The sequence below is a fragment of the Apus apus genome, chromosome 17, assembly GCF_020740795.1.
Source record: "Apus apus isolate bApuApu2 chromosome 17, bApuApu2.pri.cur, whole genome shotgun sequence".
Taxonomy (NCBI): Eukaryota; Metazoa; Chordata; class Aves; order Apodiformes; family Apodidae; genus Apus; species Apus apus.
This window is the reverse complement of record NC_067298.1, coordinates 2,690,048-2,705,630: the sequence shown is the minus strand read 5'-3', so window position 1 is coordinate 2,705,630 and position 15,583 is coordinate 2,690,048. Positions and strand designations below refer to the sequence as shown.

Below are 15,583 nucleotides of genomic sequence, written 5' to 3'. Positions count from 1 at the left end.
ATTGCACCAGTGATAAAAGCAGTTTGAAGCCAACACGAAAGGCTGTCCTCAGTTCTTCAGCGTGAGCCAGACCTTCCTGCCATCTTTCAGTCTAGACACAATCTCTTGCTGAAAGCCACCAGCAAACACGCCTGGCATATCCCAGAAGGTGGGAATACCCTGGAGATAGGGGTGTTGTGCAGGAAAAGCCAAGCTGCCTCATGGAGAGATTCACTGCTGGAAGCAATGACAAGGCAGCACTGCAGCCTGGTCCTTGTCCCTTTGCTCTGGTCCAGCAGACTTTGAGACAAGGCAATAAGAGACAGCTGGGAAGCCTGGTAGGAACAAAACACTGATCAACCAGGTTTTCAGAGGCCTGAGCAGTCTCTTCTGCTGGTGATACTCCCACCTCCCCTAGCCAGGGTCTTGCAAGGACTCCAAAGCTGCACATCTGGGTGTCAGATGAGCTACTCATTGGGGGGGCACTTTTTACCAGGGCTTGTAGCGAGAGGACAAGGGGGGATGGATTAAAACCTGAAAAGGGTAGATTTAGATTGGACATTAGGAGGAAATTCTTTGCTGTGAGGGTGGTGAGAGCCTGGCCCAGGTTGCCCAGGGAAGCTGTGGCTGCCCCATCCCTGGCAGTGTTGAAGGGCAGGTTGGATGGGGCTTGGAGCAGCCTGGGCTGGTGGGAGGTGTCCCTGCCCATGCAGGGTTGGATCTAGATGATCTTTAAGGTCCCTTCTAACTCAAACCATTCTAGGATTCTATGATATACTCAAGGACCAATTTATGAGAATTTAACCAGGACTTCCCCAGTATCACCTTTATCCTCACAGGTCTTTAAGCTGAGCAGGTAGTTTTCCATGGCAAGGTTGCAAGTTACTTAAAGCTTTGCAGAGCCCATGTCACTGCTTTTCATGGAGGCTGTGGCCAGTGGTCAGCTGGAGAGTTCATGCTGATATTGCCTGGACCAAAGCAGTGAATCTTTGTTTCAGTACATTTTTGCATCATTTTAAAGTCAGCAAAGAAAGGAGGCTGATAGTGATGAAAGCAGAGCATAGATTGAGTTGCAATATTTGGACAGGGGTCCAACGAGAGGGGAAGGAAAGTTCTCTGATGATGGCACATTCTTATGAAGTATTGTTTCCAGCTCCCCCTGCTTACACTTCCACAGAGTGTGCCAGGACCAGCAGTCATGAAATGGGAGAAGCTCAACACACAGAATGTCCTTATAAAGATTTTATTCTACACGGTGTCAAAAGCAACTAGTTGCATTACCTTCTGGAAGCCAATTTAATTGTTGTCAATACCAGTTGCAAATTGGCTTTTACATTTTAAATTGATGGTTTCTGTAAACTGCTGTGATTAATGGAAGAAAAGATTGTGTTGCTGCCTTTCGTCTGAAGATCTAATGCATTTTACAAACCATAATTGATCTAGCATGTCACACAGAAGCAAACAGGGAGAAGCAAACCTGCTACAGAAATGTTACCCTTCCACAATAGAGCAGGATGGTGCAGGACCAAACAGCTGGTTAGACAGTGGGCTTAGTTGGGTTTTTTCCCCCCAAGGAAAGTCCTGAGCAACTTAAAATGGAAATGCCTGAACTGCAAGAGAATTGTTCTGATTGTAAAATGTCATCAAGGTGTCATATTTGAGCTCTGGAGAATCCCAAAGCTGCTGGTCTGAACCTCAGCCCACTTCATCTCTGCATCTCAATGTGCACGTGGCCTTGAAGGTGCTGATAGTCAGTCCCAGCTGGACACTAAGTTCCCAGCACAGCCTCTCCCCCAGGCTTGTTCACAGGCAGCCTCTGAAACTCCTGCTCAGGGATACGGTTCCATGAGCCACAGATCAGTGGTGACAAGTTCAGCACTGCCTGAACAGGGTAATCCCCCTGGATCCCCCTGCTGAGTGCACTCCTACCTGTCATCATGTGTTGAATGACCTGATTTTGCTGGGTTAATGAGTTCAATCAGCCAATGGAAGAGTGTGACAGCACCAGAGTCAGGACAGAGGACAGTGGCCATAGCAGAGGATGTGAGAAGAGGACTGAGATCTCTGCTTTAATGGCAGAAGAGCCATTAGGTTGACTCAAGTGTCCATGAAACTGGAGTTTGAGAGGAAGAATGGGCAAGCTTGCAGATGCAAATCAAGAAACAGGTAATCCCAAAATCTAGCCAGGAGCATGACTCCCCTTGCCTACTGCATCCTCAGGTAACCTCCTGCCCTCCCATTGCTGGTGGTGAGCTTTGTGTTACCCCCTCACTCTCTGCTCCCAGTGCTTTCCCAGGTCTGGAGGGGGTGGACAGAGCATGGGGTGAGGGAAACCACCTACCTGTCCTCCACCATGCAGACCTTGTAGCATGAGCAACACAGGACAAGGACCTGACCTGGCCTCCCACCTTAGGTGTTTTGCTCCAGAACTGTTTCCATCCCTGCTTTTGTCTGCTTTGAGAACACTATTTCTTTGTCATTCCTCATCCAGATTCAGGAAGTGGGAAAACATCCAAATGTATCATATTGGATCTCCTACCCACACGCACAGTCTCCATCCTCTGTACCTCCTCACTGTTCACAGAGTCACAGAATCCCAGGGGTTGGAAGGGACCTGGAAAGCTCACCCAGCCCAACCCCCCTGCCAGAGCAGGGTCACCCAGAGCACATCACACAGGAACGTGTCCAGGGGGGTTTGAATGTCTCCAGAGAAGGAGACTCCCCAGCCTCTCTGGGCAGCCTGTCCCAGGGCTCTGTCACTCTCACAGGAAAGAAGTTCTTCCTGATATTCCCATGGAACCTCCTGTGCTCCAGTTTGCACCCACTGCCCCTTGTCCTGTCACTGGACATCACTGAACAAAGCCTGGCTCTGTCCTCCTGACACTCACCCTTTACATATTTGTAACCACTGATGAGGTCACCCCTCAGTCTCCTCCAAGCTCCAGAGCCCCAGCTCCCTCAGCCTTTCCTCATCAGGGAGATGTTCCACTCCCTCCATCATCTCCGTGGCTCTGTTCCTGGCCAGTGGCTCTCCTGCATCCATCAGTCCCACTCCCAGGACCCCACAACCCCACTAGCCCCAGGATCTGCTCCTAAACCCAGCGACTGTTACAGAACCCAAAGCCCATTTCTGGGTGTGCAGCAAGTGGTGACAGGGGCCCTGGGAGCTGGCACTGCCACACGGAGCCACCCACAGCATCCCCCAGCACGTGTCCACAGCCACCCTGTCCCCTGCAACGTGCAGGTCCCTGCCTGCTGACATGCCTGTGTTAGCCTCCCAGACTTTTCCCACATTAATGCCTCTTCCCCCCCAGAACCACCCACCCCCTCCTCCTCCCCACCGAGCCTGAGAAGCCTCCACCTTCTCCATGTGTTGGCTTGGATTGTTTTCAGCAGGCTGAGCTTCCCTGGGAGGCTTTGTTTCAAAGTACATGCTTCATCCTCTCTCCTGCTCACAACTTGCATTAGTCTCCCTTGAAAAAAAATAAATAATGCTGTTACCATAGCAACCTACAGTTTCTAGATAGGCCTGTGGGTGAGAAGCTCTGCTGTGCCTGGCCTGGGGGCTCTGGGGCTGCTCTCTGTCGAACGAATGATCAATTCCACCAAAACACTTTTAGCTGCCACTTGATATTTATTCCCTGGCTCTGGATGTTGCTGCTCTGCCATGGCCATGTGCTTCACCTGGGTATCAAGGCACTGCACGTAGCCCTGGGCACACACACACACACACACACACACACACACTCCACCTACTCATTTTTTACCCCCAACAGTCAGACTTTCTCTTTTCTTTTGAAAAAAAAAGCTGTTTTGATGCATGAATCTCTGACATCAGTCAGGGGAGATATCTGGACGTGAGACACAAGAAACTGTTGGAAATGTGGTTGCCTTTTATTCTCCAGTAAGTTCACTGGGAAATATATTTGCAGAGGGGATGTTTTGTTGTCTCATGTGTCTTGTTAGTGGGGCAGAGTTTTCCCAAAGGTTCTTTTTCACACATTACCCTAAAACTTTACAGCTCAGTAAAACACTCGGGAGACCAGAATAAATCAATAACTGGGAGCAGAAGGAGGTGCAGCCCCAGTCTTGGCAAGGGAAGGAGGAGGCTGTGGGGCTCAGCAGAGCACCAGGGACCTGTCAGTCAGGTTGGCCAGCACGTGTTGAACCCTTAGGCTGCTCAGGATGGAATCTCAGAATCACAGAGGGGCTCCAGTTGGGAGGGACCTTACAAGGCCATCTAGTCCAACCCCCTGCAGCAAGCAGGGACACTTCCACTGGACCAGGTTGCTCAGAGCCCCATCCAACCTGATCTGAAATGTTTCCAGGGATGGGGCTTCTATCATCTCGCTGGGCAACCTGGGCCATTGTCTCACCACCCTCATTGTAAACAATTTCTCCCCTAATATCTAGTTTAAATCTCCCCTCTTTCAGTTTAAAAACCATTACCTCACAGCACAAGGTCCTTATCTCTGGCAGCAGCAGAAGAGGGAGAACATCCAAAGCAATAAGATTAAGAAAGGATAAGCAAATAAATATTTAACAGTTAAAAAGATGTGTTGGAATCAGGGTAATGGAACTCATTGCATTGTAGCTCATTCACCTGACTTGCCAAGCTCTTCCCTCTCCTGTATTTCTTGTATTATAAATACTTTGGGACAAAGCCTTTGCTTTCCAATGCAAGTGTAAAAGCTCTTGCTCACTCTCAGGATACAGGATTGAAGGCATCAGGTCTGTGTCCCTGTGATGCTGCAGGTCCAAGCATCCCTGTGCAAGCAGAGAAGGACTGAAGGACACCCTGCAGCACACGTGCCCCCAGGCAGGGCCAGCCTGAAGGGAAAGGAGTTTCAGGGCAAAACTGCTCCTCAGTGCCAGGCCAAAGTGCATCAGTTACTCAGGGACAGTTATTTACCAGGCTTCAGGCATTTATTCTATGGGAAGATGGTCACCCAAGTACCTTTCAAAGGCCCTTAACCTCTCTGTCCTCCATTTCCCCATCTGTAAAGTGGAGACCGACAATGTCACCCCCTGAAAGGGCATCAGCTGCTCTGATGCAGCTGTGGGTGAGTGAACAGCTCTGATGTCTAACACTGTACAGGCCAGGCCAGGTCCTCCAGCAGTGAGGAACCTCCCTCTTCCACACCAAAGACAGCAGCTGTGTCCCAACTCAGCTACCCTGCACCAATTCCAGCAGCATCCACCTCTCCCCAGTCTGCTGGAGTGATCCTCCCTTTTGGCAATGCTGGTTTGGATGCCAGGACACTGATTAACCCTTCCCCCTGGAATGTTCTGACACGGAGAAATCTGACATTTTCTGGTGGCTGAAAACGCGTGAACTCATTTGGGATTTTCCTGGGAGGGAAAGCCGTGGGAAGCACTGGGGCTCACCACAACAGGATGTGCTGGGAGGAAAAAGCAGATGGTGTGGCATTGAATCACCTGATCTTCTCCAGATCCTAGAGGTTTCAAAGCTGGTCCTGTTTCTTTCCTCTTAAATGTCAGTGAACAGCAACAGGAGGACGGAGGGAGAACAAAATAAACCCTTGTTTCCTGAAACTCTCTGGGTGTTTCCCAAGTGGTTTCCCTAATTCTTCACCCGCCTGCACCTTAACTAGTTTCTTACAGCAGAGCACACTGGCTGTAAAATGCTACTGTAGGGACTGGGGGAGCATTTTACACCTGCTTTGTATTCCCCTGAACAGCTGTAAACGGCAACACAAGCCGTGAAGCAGCGGGAATTCCAGCGCCTTCCGCAGCCATCGCCACGCTGAGCCGTGGTAAATTAATTCCAAGAGTTGCTGGGGGCTTGGGGGAGAAGCCAGAGGATTCTGTGAGCGAATAAAGGAGGCAGTCTGAAGCAGAGAGCAGCTGGAGACTTGGGGGACAGGAGAGAGGAAAAAGGGAGAAGGAAGGAGGAGGAGAAGGCACGTCCAGCTGGAGCAAACTTGAGAAGCCTGGGGTCTGCAGGGAAGGGCCAGAGCTGGGGCTGAGCTCCTGACCCAGGGGCAGCAGGGCCAAGGACAGTGACCTTCTCTGCACCCCCCATGCTGCTCTGCCTGCATTTGGCTACAGACTTTAGCTACAATTTCCACCAAGATTAAAGGCCTCTCCTGCTTTTTTGTTCACGTTCCGAACAAGCTCAGAACCCGCCTCCGGGTGGAAGGCGCTGCTGAGCACAGCACTTTGAATACGTTCATCTCTGGAACATCCTGAGTCAAATGGCTTTATTAAAAGCCTTCCCCAGATCTATCAGGCTCATCAGAGTGCTGCCTGTGCTGAGTGCTGCATTCCAAGTGGTAATCCTGTCAATAAGCTGTTCTTCACACCTGCAGGTATCCCTGTCCCCAGCACAGGTGAATGCCAGAAGATTGTTCACACTGGAAAACTGTCTCAAGTTTACCCCTGGGGTGAGCTCTTCTCTGGCACATCTGGAGCTGGTTTCAGACCAGCATCTTCCGTTGGGGAGGCAGTTTGACATTCTGAGAATTAAGAGGTCACAAGAATATAAAACTAGGCCAGTGTCTTTTCTCCAGAAAGTACAAAAAAAACGAGTCCTGGCATTGTTCCTGCAGCCTCCTGATCCTGGAGGTTGTCAGAAGTGCCATCATTCCAGGCACAGATTTTACCTTCCTGCCTCATGCTCAAGTAGGTGACATCTGGGGACTCTTGGCTGCTGAAAGCAGCAGCAGCAAGGACACCTTTGTCCTGAACATATTTGGAGAGGTTCTTCTCCCACCTCAGTCTAGTGGTCCTGAGTATCCCCTGACACAGGCTAGCAACATTCCCCAGGTGAAGTGTATGGGAAAGAGCCAGTATGGAAGAGCCAGAATGAGACTGAGAAAATAAAGGATCAAATCAGATGCTGCTTTCCTGGAGCATCACAGATTTATACCACTTGTGAGTCTGGGACATAAGCCTCATGAGCTATAAGGATTTACTTAAACCAAGCCCATGTCCCATCACAGTGATAGCACAACCCTGGTTTACACCAGCCAAAGATCTGCTTGAAATTCTTACTTAGACCTTTTTGTGGTTTGGTCTCTGTGTGACTGCTAGTCCTGAGCTGGCTGCCCCTCTACCACCAGGGTTTTAAACTGAAAGAGGGGAGATTCAGACTAGATTTTAGGGAGAAAACTCCCATCTGACAATTTCTGTGGGGACTGAGTCTTACAGGTGCTTTGCTCAGCCCCATTCTGGGATGAAAACCAACCAACCCCTGGCATCTGACTTTCAGAAGACCTTCAGATATCCAAGGATGCTTTTGAAGGTAGTCATCTGAGCTGAAAACCTAGTCTTAATTTTTCCACTAATGCTAATGGCCATCAGCATCACTGTCACAGGAACTGCCCTCATCTTTTCTCACACATGAGATGACTGTGGACATTGCAGGAGGATTGCCTCTGGCCCAAGCTCTGTCTCATGTGCCAAATGCAGCACCTTCTTCTATGGGATCTCTTTGCTGCTTATCTACGATGTTTTTCAAGCCTGTAGGAACTCTTGACCTTTCTTCCATCTCTCCTCATTCTTGTTTATGTTTGCTGGGCATCCACTGAACAAATGAATGGCACTGACCTTCACAGCAGATGTCAGGACAGATAACTTGGCCAAGGAGAAAAGACAGGCAAAAACGTTGGTAGAGTTTTCCTTCCAACCACCCTAAAGGTGATTACATGATGGGGACATTAAAAATGCCAATAGCTTGCTAGATGAGGTGGATTTCCTGAGATGGAATCTCAGATTCATCATATTTCATCTGTTACTCACAACAGCAAACAGTGAACCAAGGTGAGGTCTGAGAGGGGTGGAACAGTGTTCCTGTCTACAGAGGGGGCTGCAGCTCATACTGATCCAGTAGTGACCAGCTGGAGATGTGCTCTCACCCCAGCCATCTGTGGGCACAGCTTGCAGCTTTCCTGACCTGCAGAGAGGCTGCCACCACCCACCAGCAGCACTGTGTAAAAGCAACGAACAGAAATGGCAGTGGAAGGGAGGGTGGGTGGAAGGGGAGGTGAACTGTCCCTTGTCATCCCCAACGAGCATGGGCTTGATTGCCAGAGGAGGGCAAAAGTGGCAAGAATTCCTGGAAAGATGCTCTTCAGACATTTGGGATGTCCAAGCTCAGCAGAATCCAGGGTGGGAAAAGTATTCTGCTTCTGATAAAGGGCTGGTTCCCACACCAGCAGGGGAAGGTGGCCAGTGTAAAGCAGCAGGCTGAAGCCTTCTTGCAAACCAGCTGCCTTGTCTGAAGAATGACAATTGTCTCCATGTCTGGGACAGAGACCTCCTTCTCTTTTTCCCTTAAACAATCCCTCCTTCAACCTGGGTTCTTCTGTCTCAAAGTACAAGAGAGGACAGACTAAACCAAACACCTCCTGCCTGGCTGCAGAGCTTAGAGTTCTGAAACCACCTGCTGTGAAGTGCCTGAGCAAATACACCGAGGACTGTGCCTTGGTCTGGAAAGCACCCACCATGGCTGGAGACAGTGCCCACAGCTTGGTGGGCTACCAGAGGGAGCTGTACCCTCCCATCCTGCCATCTCCTGCTGTCACCATTTGAGGGCTGCCCAAGTGCTTGCAGGAAGGGCGTCCGCTGGCATGCGGGAGCTGGGCTTCTCTCCATACCTGCCTTGGGGAGCACCAGGCACCACCCAGCAAGCTCCGTGCCACAGGCACGTCCCCAGCAGCCCCTGCACACACTGCTTGGTTTGGACTCCACTGCCCCAGGCACAGACCACCTCCATTTGTCATTGTCACCCACAATCACCACGTTCGCTGATGCCAACCAAGCCGGATGGAAAACGAAGCGATGGTTTATTTAGCAAGACTTAAAGGCACCCTTTGCTTATAAGTTTGGAAACAAAAGTTCCAAGTAAAACATACAAAACTCAGTCTCAGACTCCGTGTAACAGCTATTGCCTGTTCTGGTTGCTTAACCTCTCATACTCTGGAGTCCTGAGACAAGCCCCAGGCAGCAGACCCAATGCTTTTCAGATCCCTCCGCAAAACCCTGCAGCTGGGGTCTCCTCGAGCCAATTTGCAGCATCAGTGAGCAGTGCTGTTGCCTGGATCCTGCTACTACATACCACTGCCTCTATTTCCCACCCCTTCCCCTCCTTTTATTTCTTTTCTTCACCTCCTCCCCCAAAAGCAAGCATTGGAGGTGACCCCTCTTCAACTTCCACCCTGGGGCTTACCAGCTTTATTCCAGTTGAACATGCTATAACCCATTCTTGTTTTCCAATATTTACTTCCCCCCCACCCCAATCCAAAAGATTTTAGCATTCCCTTCTACAGTTTCCTGATGACTGCAATGACCTGAAGATTAGCTGAGTACCAGGGAATGGTGACAATGGAGGATTGTAAATGAAACAGCAGAGAAAAAACATGGACCATGTCGCTGTTTTATGAGCTCATGATCTTTTGTAAGGGATTAGCTTTCTGTCTCATGTGATATATGAGGTTGTGTTAATACCAGACACAACTAAGCCAGGAACAAGTTCTTTTGGGCAAACTACAAAAGCAAGTTTTCCCTTCCCAGCTTTGGCAAGGGCTTGGTGTGACACTCAGTCCAACTGGCTGCCCCGAGGCAGAAGTGATCGATTCCCCTACAGCTGCCAGTGGCTGTGGAAGGCTGTGCTGGAAGTGAAGTCCCTCTCCTTTGGAGCTGGGTTTGTGAATATCTTCTTTTAGTGGGTTCCTGTTGCCTGTGGCTGCCTGTTCCAGCCCTGACTGAATGGAAATGGCTTTTCTCCTTTACACAATATGGGCAAACAAGCAGAGGCTGAATGAACAGGCTGTCACCTTGAAGAGCATCCCCCTTCCTTGCCAGCCATTTTGCCTTGCTCATCCCATGTCCCAGTTACAGAATCATGGAATCACAGAAAGGGTTGGGTTGGAAAGGGCCTTTCAAGGCCAACTAGTCCAACCCTCCTGCAATAAGCAGGGACACCTCCCACCAGCCCAGGCTGCTCCAAGCCCCATCCAACCTGCCCTTCAACACTGCCAGGGATGGGGCAGCCACAGCTTCCCTGGGCAGCCTGGGCCAGGCTCTCACCACCCTCATTGTAAAAAATTTATTCTTAATATCTAGTCTAAATCTCCCCTTTTTCATTTGAAAACCTTCAAACCTTGTCCTATTGCTGCAGGCCCTGATAAAAAGTCTGTCCCCATTTTTCTCCCAGGTCTCCTTTAAATATTGAAAGGCTGCTCTAAGGTCTCCCTGGAGCCTTCTCTTCTCCAGGCTGAACACCCCAACTCCCTCAGCCTGTCTCCAGAGCAGAGCTGCTCCAGCATTTGGATTATTTTTGTGGTCCCCAGCAAGGACCAAGCAGACCCCTTACCAGGTGCTGCCACTTTGTAGTGTGACCATTTGTACTAGCACCTCAATCCCAATACCTGTGCTCTGCTCTTTGCATCCTTGAGTGCCTCCAATAATGCAGAACTAAGTCTTAAAAATGTTCACCAGAGTCATCACCTACAACAGACACCAGAGGAAAACCCTGCCATTAGCAGTTCCCCTCTCAAACCTTAACATTTGCCTTTTTTCAGACTTGACAGTGCCTAAAAAGGACTCCTAATTCAGACTTTCAGGATCCAGCTGGTTTCCTCTGCTGCAAGCAAGGAATTTCTTCTGCATCTTTGTGCAGGATTCATGCATGACCAAGGGGAGCCACTGGGAAGAGACAAGGTGTCTTCAGAAAGGGATGAAATCTCATCAGAAGGCTTATGTCAGGCTCATGTTATTCTCTGAAGGCCATAAACCATTCTTTCTTGTGTTTCCATCCTGGGACAGAACCTCAGTAACCTCTCAAGAGCCAGCCTCAAGCCCTAGATATGCAAAAGCACCTTCTTCTTCCAGACAACTCACCTCAAGCACCATTCTCCAGCCCAACTTTTTATTTCACTGTTATAACTCTCTGGCATATAAAATTACAGGGTTCATTGGCCTCCGAGTGAAAATTGGAGAGCAAAGAAATCTTTCTTGGTTCTCATGGAAATTATTTTGTTCCCAGCAGCAGGGGAGGCTTCCAGAGAACACAGTCACCTGGTCCTGTCTCCACAGAGTGATGTACATTCCAGCAAAATCCTTCTCACAGTCACCAGAACAAGGCACCAGCGCCCAGTCCCTGCCCTGGCTGCTGGGCTCTTTGCACAAAGAGCAGAGCACATGGAGCCCCACAGGCTGGGGAGCACTCTGAGCCCCTGCTGGCTTCTTTCAGAAGCTTCCCCAGCAGGGACCATTAGCAAAACCTCCTCTGATCAAGCGGGTGACACGGGTCAGGAAATGCCACCCAGAAACTTCCACGTGAAGCTGAATAGCTTGTGACTGAATGAGGGCACATCTGTGAGGCACACAGCCAGCTGCAACTGAGAGATGGCAAGTGATGGCCAGTCTACCCCATGCCCCTTAACAAAGGTGCTCTCAGCAGCCCCCCAGACATTGTTTTGACAGTCATCCATAATACGAAGCAGCAAATCAATCAGAACAATCACTTCACCCAACAGGCTGCCATCCTCCTGCCACTGGGGAAATCAAGGCAAAGAGCAGGCAAATGATTTGACCAAATGCATCCAGCCAGCAGAAGCTGGAAAAAAACCTGGCATGTCCCAATTCTCCAGGCCAATGCTCCGGGAGGACCAGTGTCTTTAAGCTCCTGGGATACCCTCTAGGTCACCTCCCAACTGTCCTCTTGGCACATGCCAATAGTTCACCTGCAGGAATAAGGTGGCCCCAGGGATGTGGATTTCCTTCTTCTCAGCTGCTGTGTGCAGAGAGCCCAATTCTGCTTGACAGCAGGTGTGTTTTGTTGGCAACACCCCGTGTTCTTCACTTACCACAAACATTCCGGTATTTCTACCTGACTGACTCTGATTTTTTCCAATGCCCAGAGGGCACAGCCAAGCAGTTCAGCGAAACTCCTCAGCTACCATCCCTGATCCTTGCACTGCTCTGATTGCCTCGGAAAGTCATTTCATAGAATCATAGAATCATAGAATCCTAGGGGTTGGAAGGGACCTCGAAAGATCATCTAGTCCAACCCCCCCTGCCAGAGCAGGGTCACCCAGAGCACATCACACAGGAAGGCGTCCAGGCGGGTTTTGAATGTCTCCAGAGAAGGAGACTCCACAGCCTCTCTGGGCAGCCTGTCCCAGGGCTCTGTCACTCTTACAGTAAAAAAATTTTTCCTGATATTCATCTTAAACCTCCTATGCTCCAACTTGTATCCATTACTCCTTGTCCTATCACTGGTCTTCACTGAAAAAAGCTTAACTCCATCGTCTTGACACTCACCCTTTACATATTTGTAAATATTTATGAGGTCCCCCCTCAGTCTCCTTTTCTCCAAACTAAAGAGACCCAGCTCCCTCGGCCTTTCCTCATAAGGGAGATGTTCAACTCCCTTAATCATCCTTGTGGCTCTGTGCTGGACTCTTTCAAGCAGTTCCCTGTCCTTCTTGAACTGAGGGGCCCAGAACTGGACACAATATTCCAGATGTGGCCTCACCAATGCAGAATAGAGGGGGAGGAGAACCTCTCTTGACCTACTAACCACACCTTTCTAATACACCCCAGGATGCCATTGGCCTTCTTGGCCACAAGGGCACACTGCTGACTCATGGTCATCCTCCTGTCTACCATGACCCCCAGGTCCCTTTCACCTACACTGCTCTCCAGCAGGTCAGCCCCCAACCTGTACTGGTGCATGGCGTTTTTCTTCCCCAAATGCAAAACTCTACACTTGCTCTTGTTAAACTTCATCAGGTTTTTCCCCGCGCAAGTCTCCAGCCTGTCTAAGTCTCTCTGAATGGCAGCACAGCCTTCTGGTGTGTCAGCCACTCCTCCCATTTAGTATCCTAATCCTTAACAAAACCCACTATTGTGAGGGGTGATGTTCTGCTGCCTTCTCACACACCACTGGCACAACCACGGCTGAAGGAGGAGAGCAGGGAAGCAGCACTTACCTGGGTTGCTCTTGGCGGTGCGCACTGGGGTGTAATGGTTTTTGGAAGCTGTCCTGACTGGGGTGTTTTCTTTGGGGGAGGTATCTATGGCCGAGATAGTCTCTCTTTCACAGTGTGCTATTGGGATTGGTCCCTGCTGCCTTAAGATGTCAGCCAGAGCCCTGCAGAGAGAGAGAAAGAAAGAAAAAAACACACCCCATGTTTTCACCCAGTAGCCAGAAGGACATTCAGCATTTTCACTTCCACAGTGTGAATCCAGCTGTAGTTGGATTTCTACCATAAACAGAAGGGGGAAAAAAAAGCAACAACACACCCAAAAAAACCAGTTGAAAAGCTCCATTTCTTTTTGTGCACTGCTGTGTGTATTTACAGGCTTGCCTGGCTATTGTTTAGGTTTTCATCTGCTTCGACTAATTCACTTCACCCCAGGGTTTTGTTCTCCCCCCATCATCTTCCCTGCTGTCAGTGCCAGTGCAGATGAGCTGTTCTCTGTGACAGAAGGTCCTGCCTTCAGAAGGACTCACCACCTACCAAACCACAGCCCTGAGTCTCAGGCACCATTTAAAACTTTACACCAAAACTGCCCAAGTCAAACCTGTTTAACATCTAATCAGATTAGAAGTCTGCTCTCCACACTCCTTCCATCCTCAGCACAAGCAAGATATGGACCTGTTGAGAGGGTCCAGAGAAGGGCCACCAAGATGATCCAAGGGCTGGAGCAGCTCTGCTGTGGAGCCAGGCTGGGAGAGTTGGGGTGTTCAGCCTGGAGAAGAGAAGGCTCCAGGGAGACCTTAGAGCACCTTCCAGTGCCTGAAGGGGCTCCAGGAAAGCTGGGGAGGGGCTTGGGACAAGGGCAGGGAGAGAGAGGACAAGGGGGGATGGTTTTAAACTGAGAGAGGGGAGATTTAGGTGAGGTATTAGGAAGAAATTCTTCACTCTGAGGGTGGTGAGGAACTGGAATGGGTTGCCCAGGGAGGTTGTTGATGCCCCATCCCTGGGGCAGGTTGGATGAGGTTTTGTGCAACCTGGTCTAGTGGGAGGGTTCCCTGCTCATGGCAGAGGGGTTGGAATTGATGATATTTAAGGTCCCTTCCAACCTTAATGATTCTATGATTCTATGACCCTTCTTTTTACTGCAAGAGGCTCAATACACAGCAGTGGTGGGAGTGGGTTTCTAAAAGGTTTCTCCTTTAAACAGTCCAGAAGAAAAACTTTTCATGGGTTAACGCCAACACAGCCACCAGCCCACCTTTAGCTTTTTGTCCACTAGAGATTCCCTTAATGATCCTGAGGTGTCTCTGCTATTCCCCAAGAAAACAAATGTCACACAGTTCAGTTGCATCCAATGTTTTCCTCTGGGATGAGTGGATCCTCAGAGGTATTTTTTTATGTGACCAGGATGGACACGGTGGGACAACGACAGTGTGAAGGGCACTGATGCTCCTAGTGCAGCCACAAGCTACCTCCTGAGCCACAGGAAAAGGAGGAAGGGGGTGGCTCGTGTGGATTAGAAGGGACAGTGGCATTTTAAAGCTGATGGAGTTTGAAAGGTTCTTTCCTCTTGGCAGAGACAATATGCCTCACGTCACCTCGGGTACCAAGAAAGATGCGAGAAGCTCCTTCACTGCATATTGATGAGAATGATGCTGGTGTTGCTCACATCTACTAGAATTCCTTAAATGTCATATTTCTGGCCTTTCATCTGAGAAATAGTTGGGGACACGAGTCCCTTCCATTTCCAAACCATTTCCTCTACAGGCTGCTCTCCCTCTGCACAATGAACGGAACCATTGATGTGCTCCACGAGAGAAACTCTTGGAAGATCTCAGAGGCTCCAGAAGAAGATGACATTAGTTCACAACCACCCTGTAAAGAATATTTTTAATCTTATCTGATTGCTTATTGTTTGAAGAGAGAGCACAGAGGTGATAACCAATCAGATGATATTTATACCTGTACACATACTGATAAATATGAAGAGGCTGTCACATGCAGGGACATGAGAGCACAGATATTTCCTTGTGCTGAGATAGGCTGAGAGAGCAATGAAGGTGGCAGCAGTAAGAGATTAGTATTTAGCCCTGTCCCAAGTCAGGGCTCCTTTTGTTTGCTCCTGTGGTTATTCCTCACTGAAGAAGAAGAACTGATATTTGGTGGCCTCCAAAAGACACTGAATTCCCCTTGATGGACACAGATCTGTGGGTGTTCAGCATCTTTGGCAGACGTGCCTGAGGCATCTCAGACTGGTCACCAACTTACAGGACACGTGTGAAATGCTGGCTCCTTGCCCAAGGTTGAGCAAAACACGAGTGGCAGAGCAAGGACCTGACGCTGGGCCCTAAGGTCCCTGCCCTAGGTTCTACTGCACGGGTCCCTCCTGAGGAATTCCCTCAATCCCCAGTAATCCTGATGGCTTTTCTGGGCAAATACCTCCCCACTGCATTACCCATCTTGCTGAGTGGGGAGCATGGGGGAAGCTCATGAGGTCTGCCTGTTTGGTACCAGCACCCAGTACATCCTGATGGAGCCAGCACATTTTCTAAAGACAGCAGGTTGGCAGGACTGAGCCCTTAGTGTGTTTCTCCAAGATATATTAAGCATCAGATGAGCAGTTAAAGGTATCTGCAGCACCAAAATGGTAA

At 49.6% G+C, this 15,583-nt stretch overlaps 1 protein-coding gene across 1 annotated transcript in view; it reads right to left on the bottom strand.

The window, feature by feature from the left end:
* Positions 1-15,583, bottom strand: part of SHISA6 (shisa family member 6) — a 231,728-nt gene that overhangs the window by 202,416 nt on the left and 13,729 nt on the right. The window contains exon 2 of the mRNA XM_051634681.1: positions 12,942-13,102. Within this exon, the coding sequence (XP_051490641.1) occupies positions 12,942-13,102 (161 nt within the window). The remainder of the gene's footprint in view (positions 1-12,941; positions 13,103-15,583) is intronic.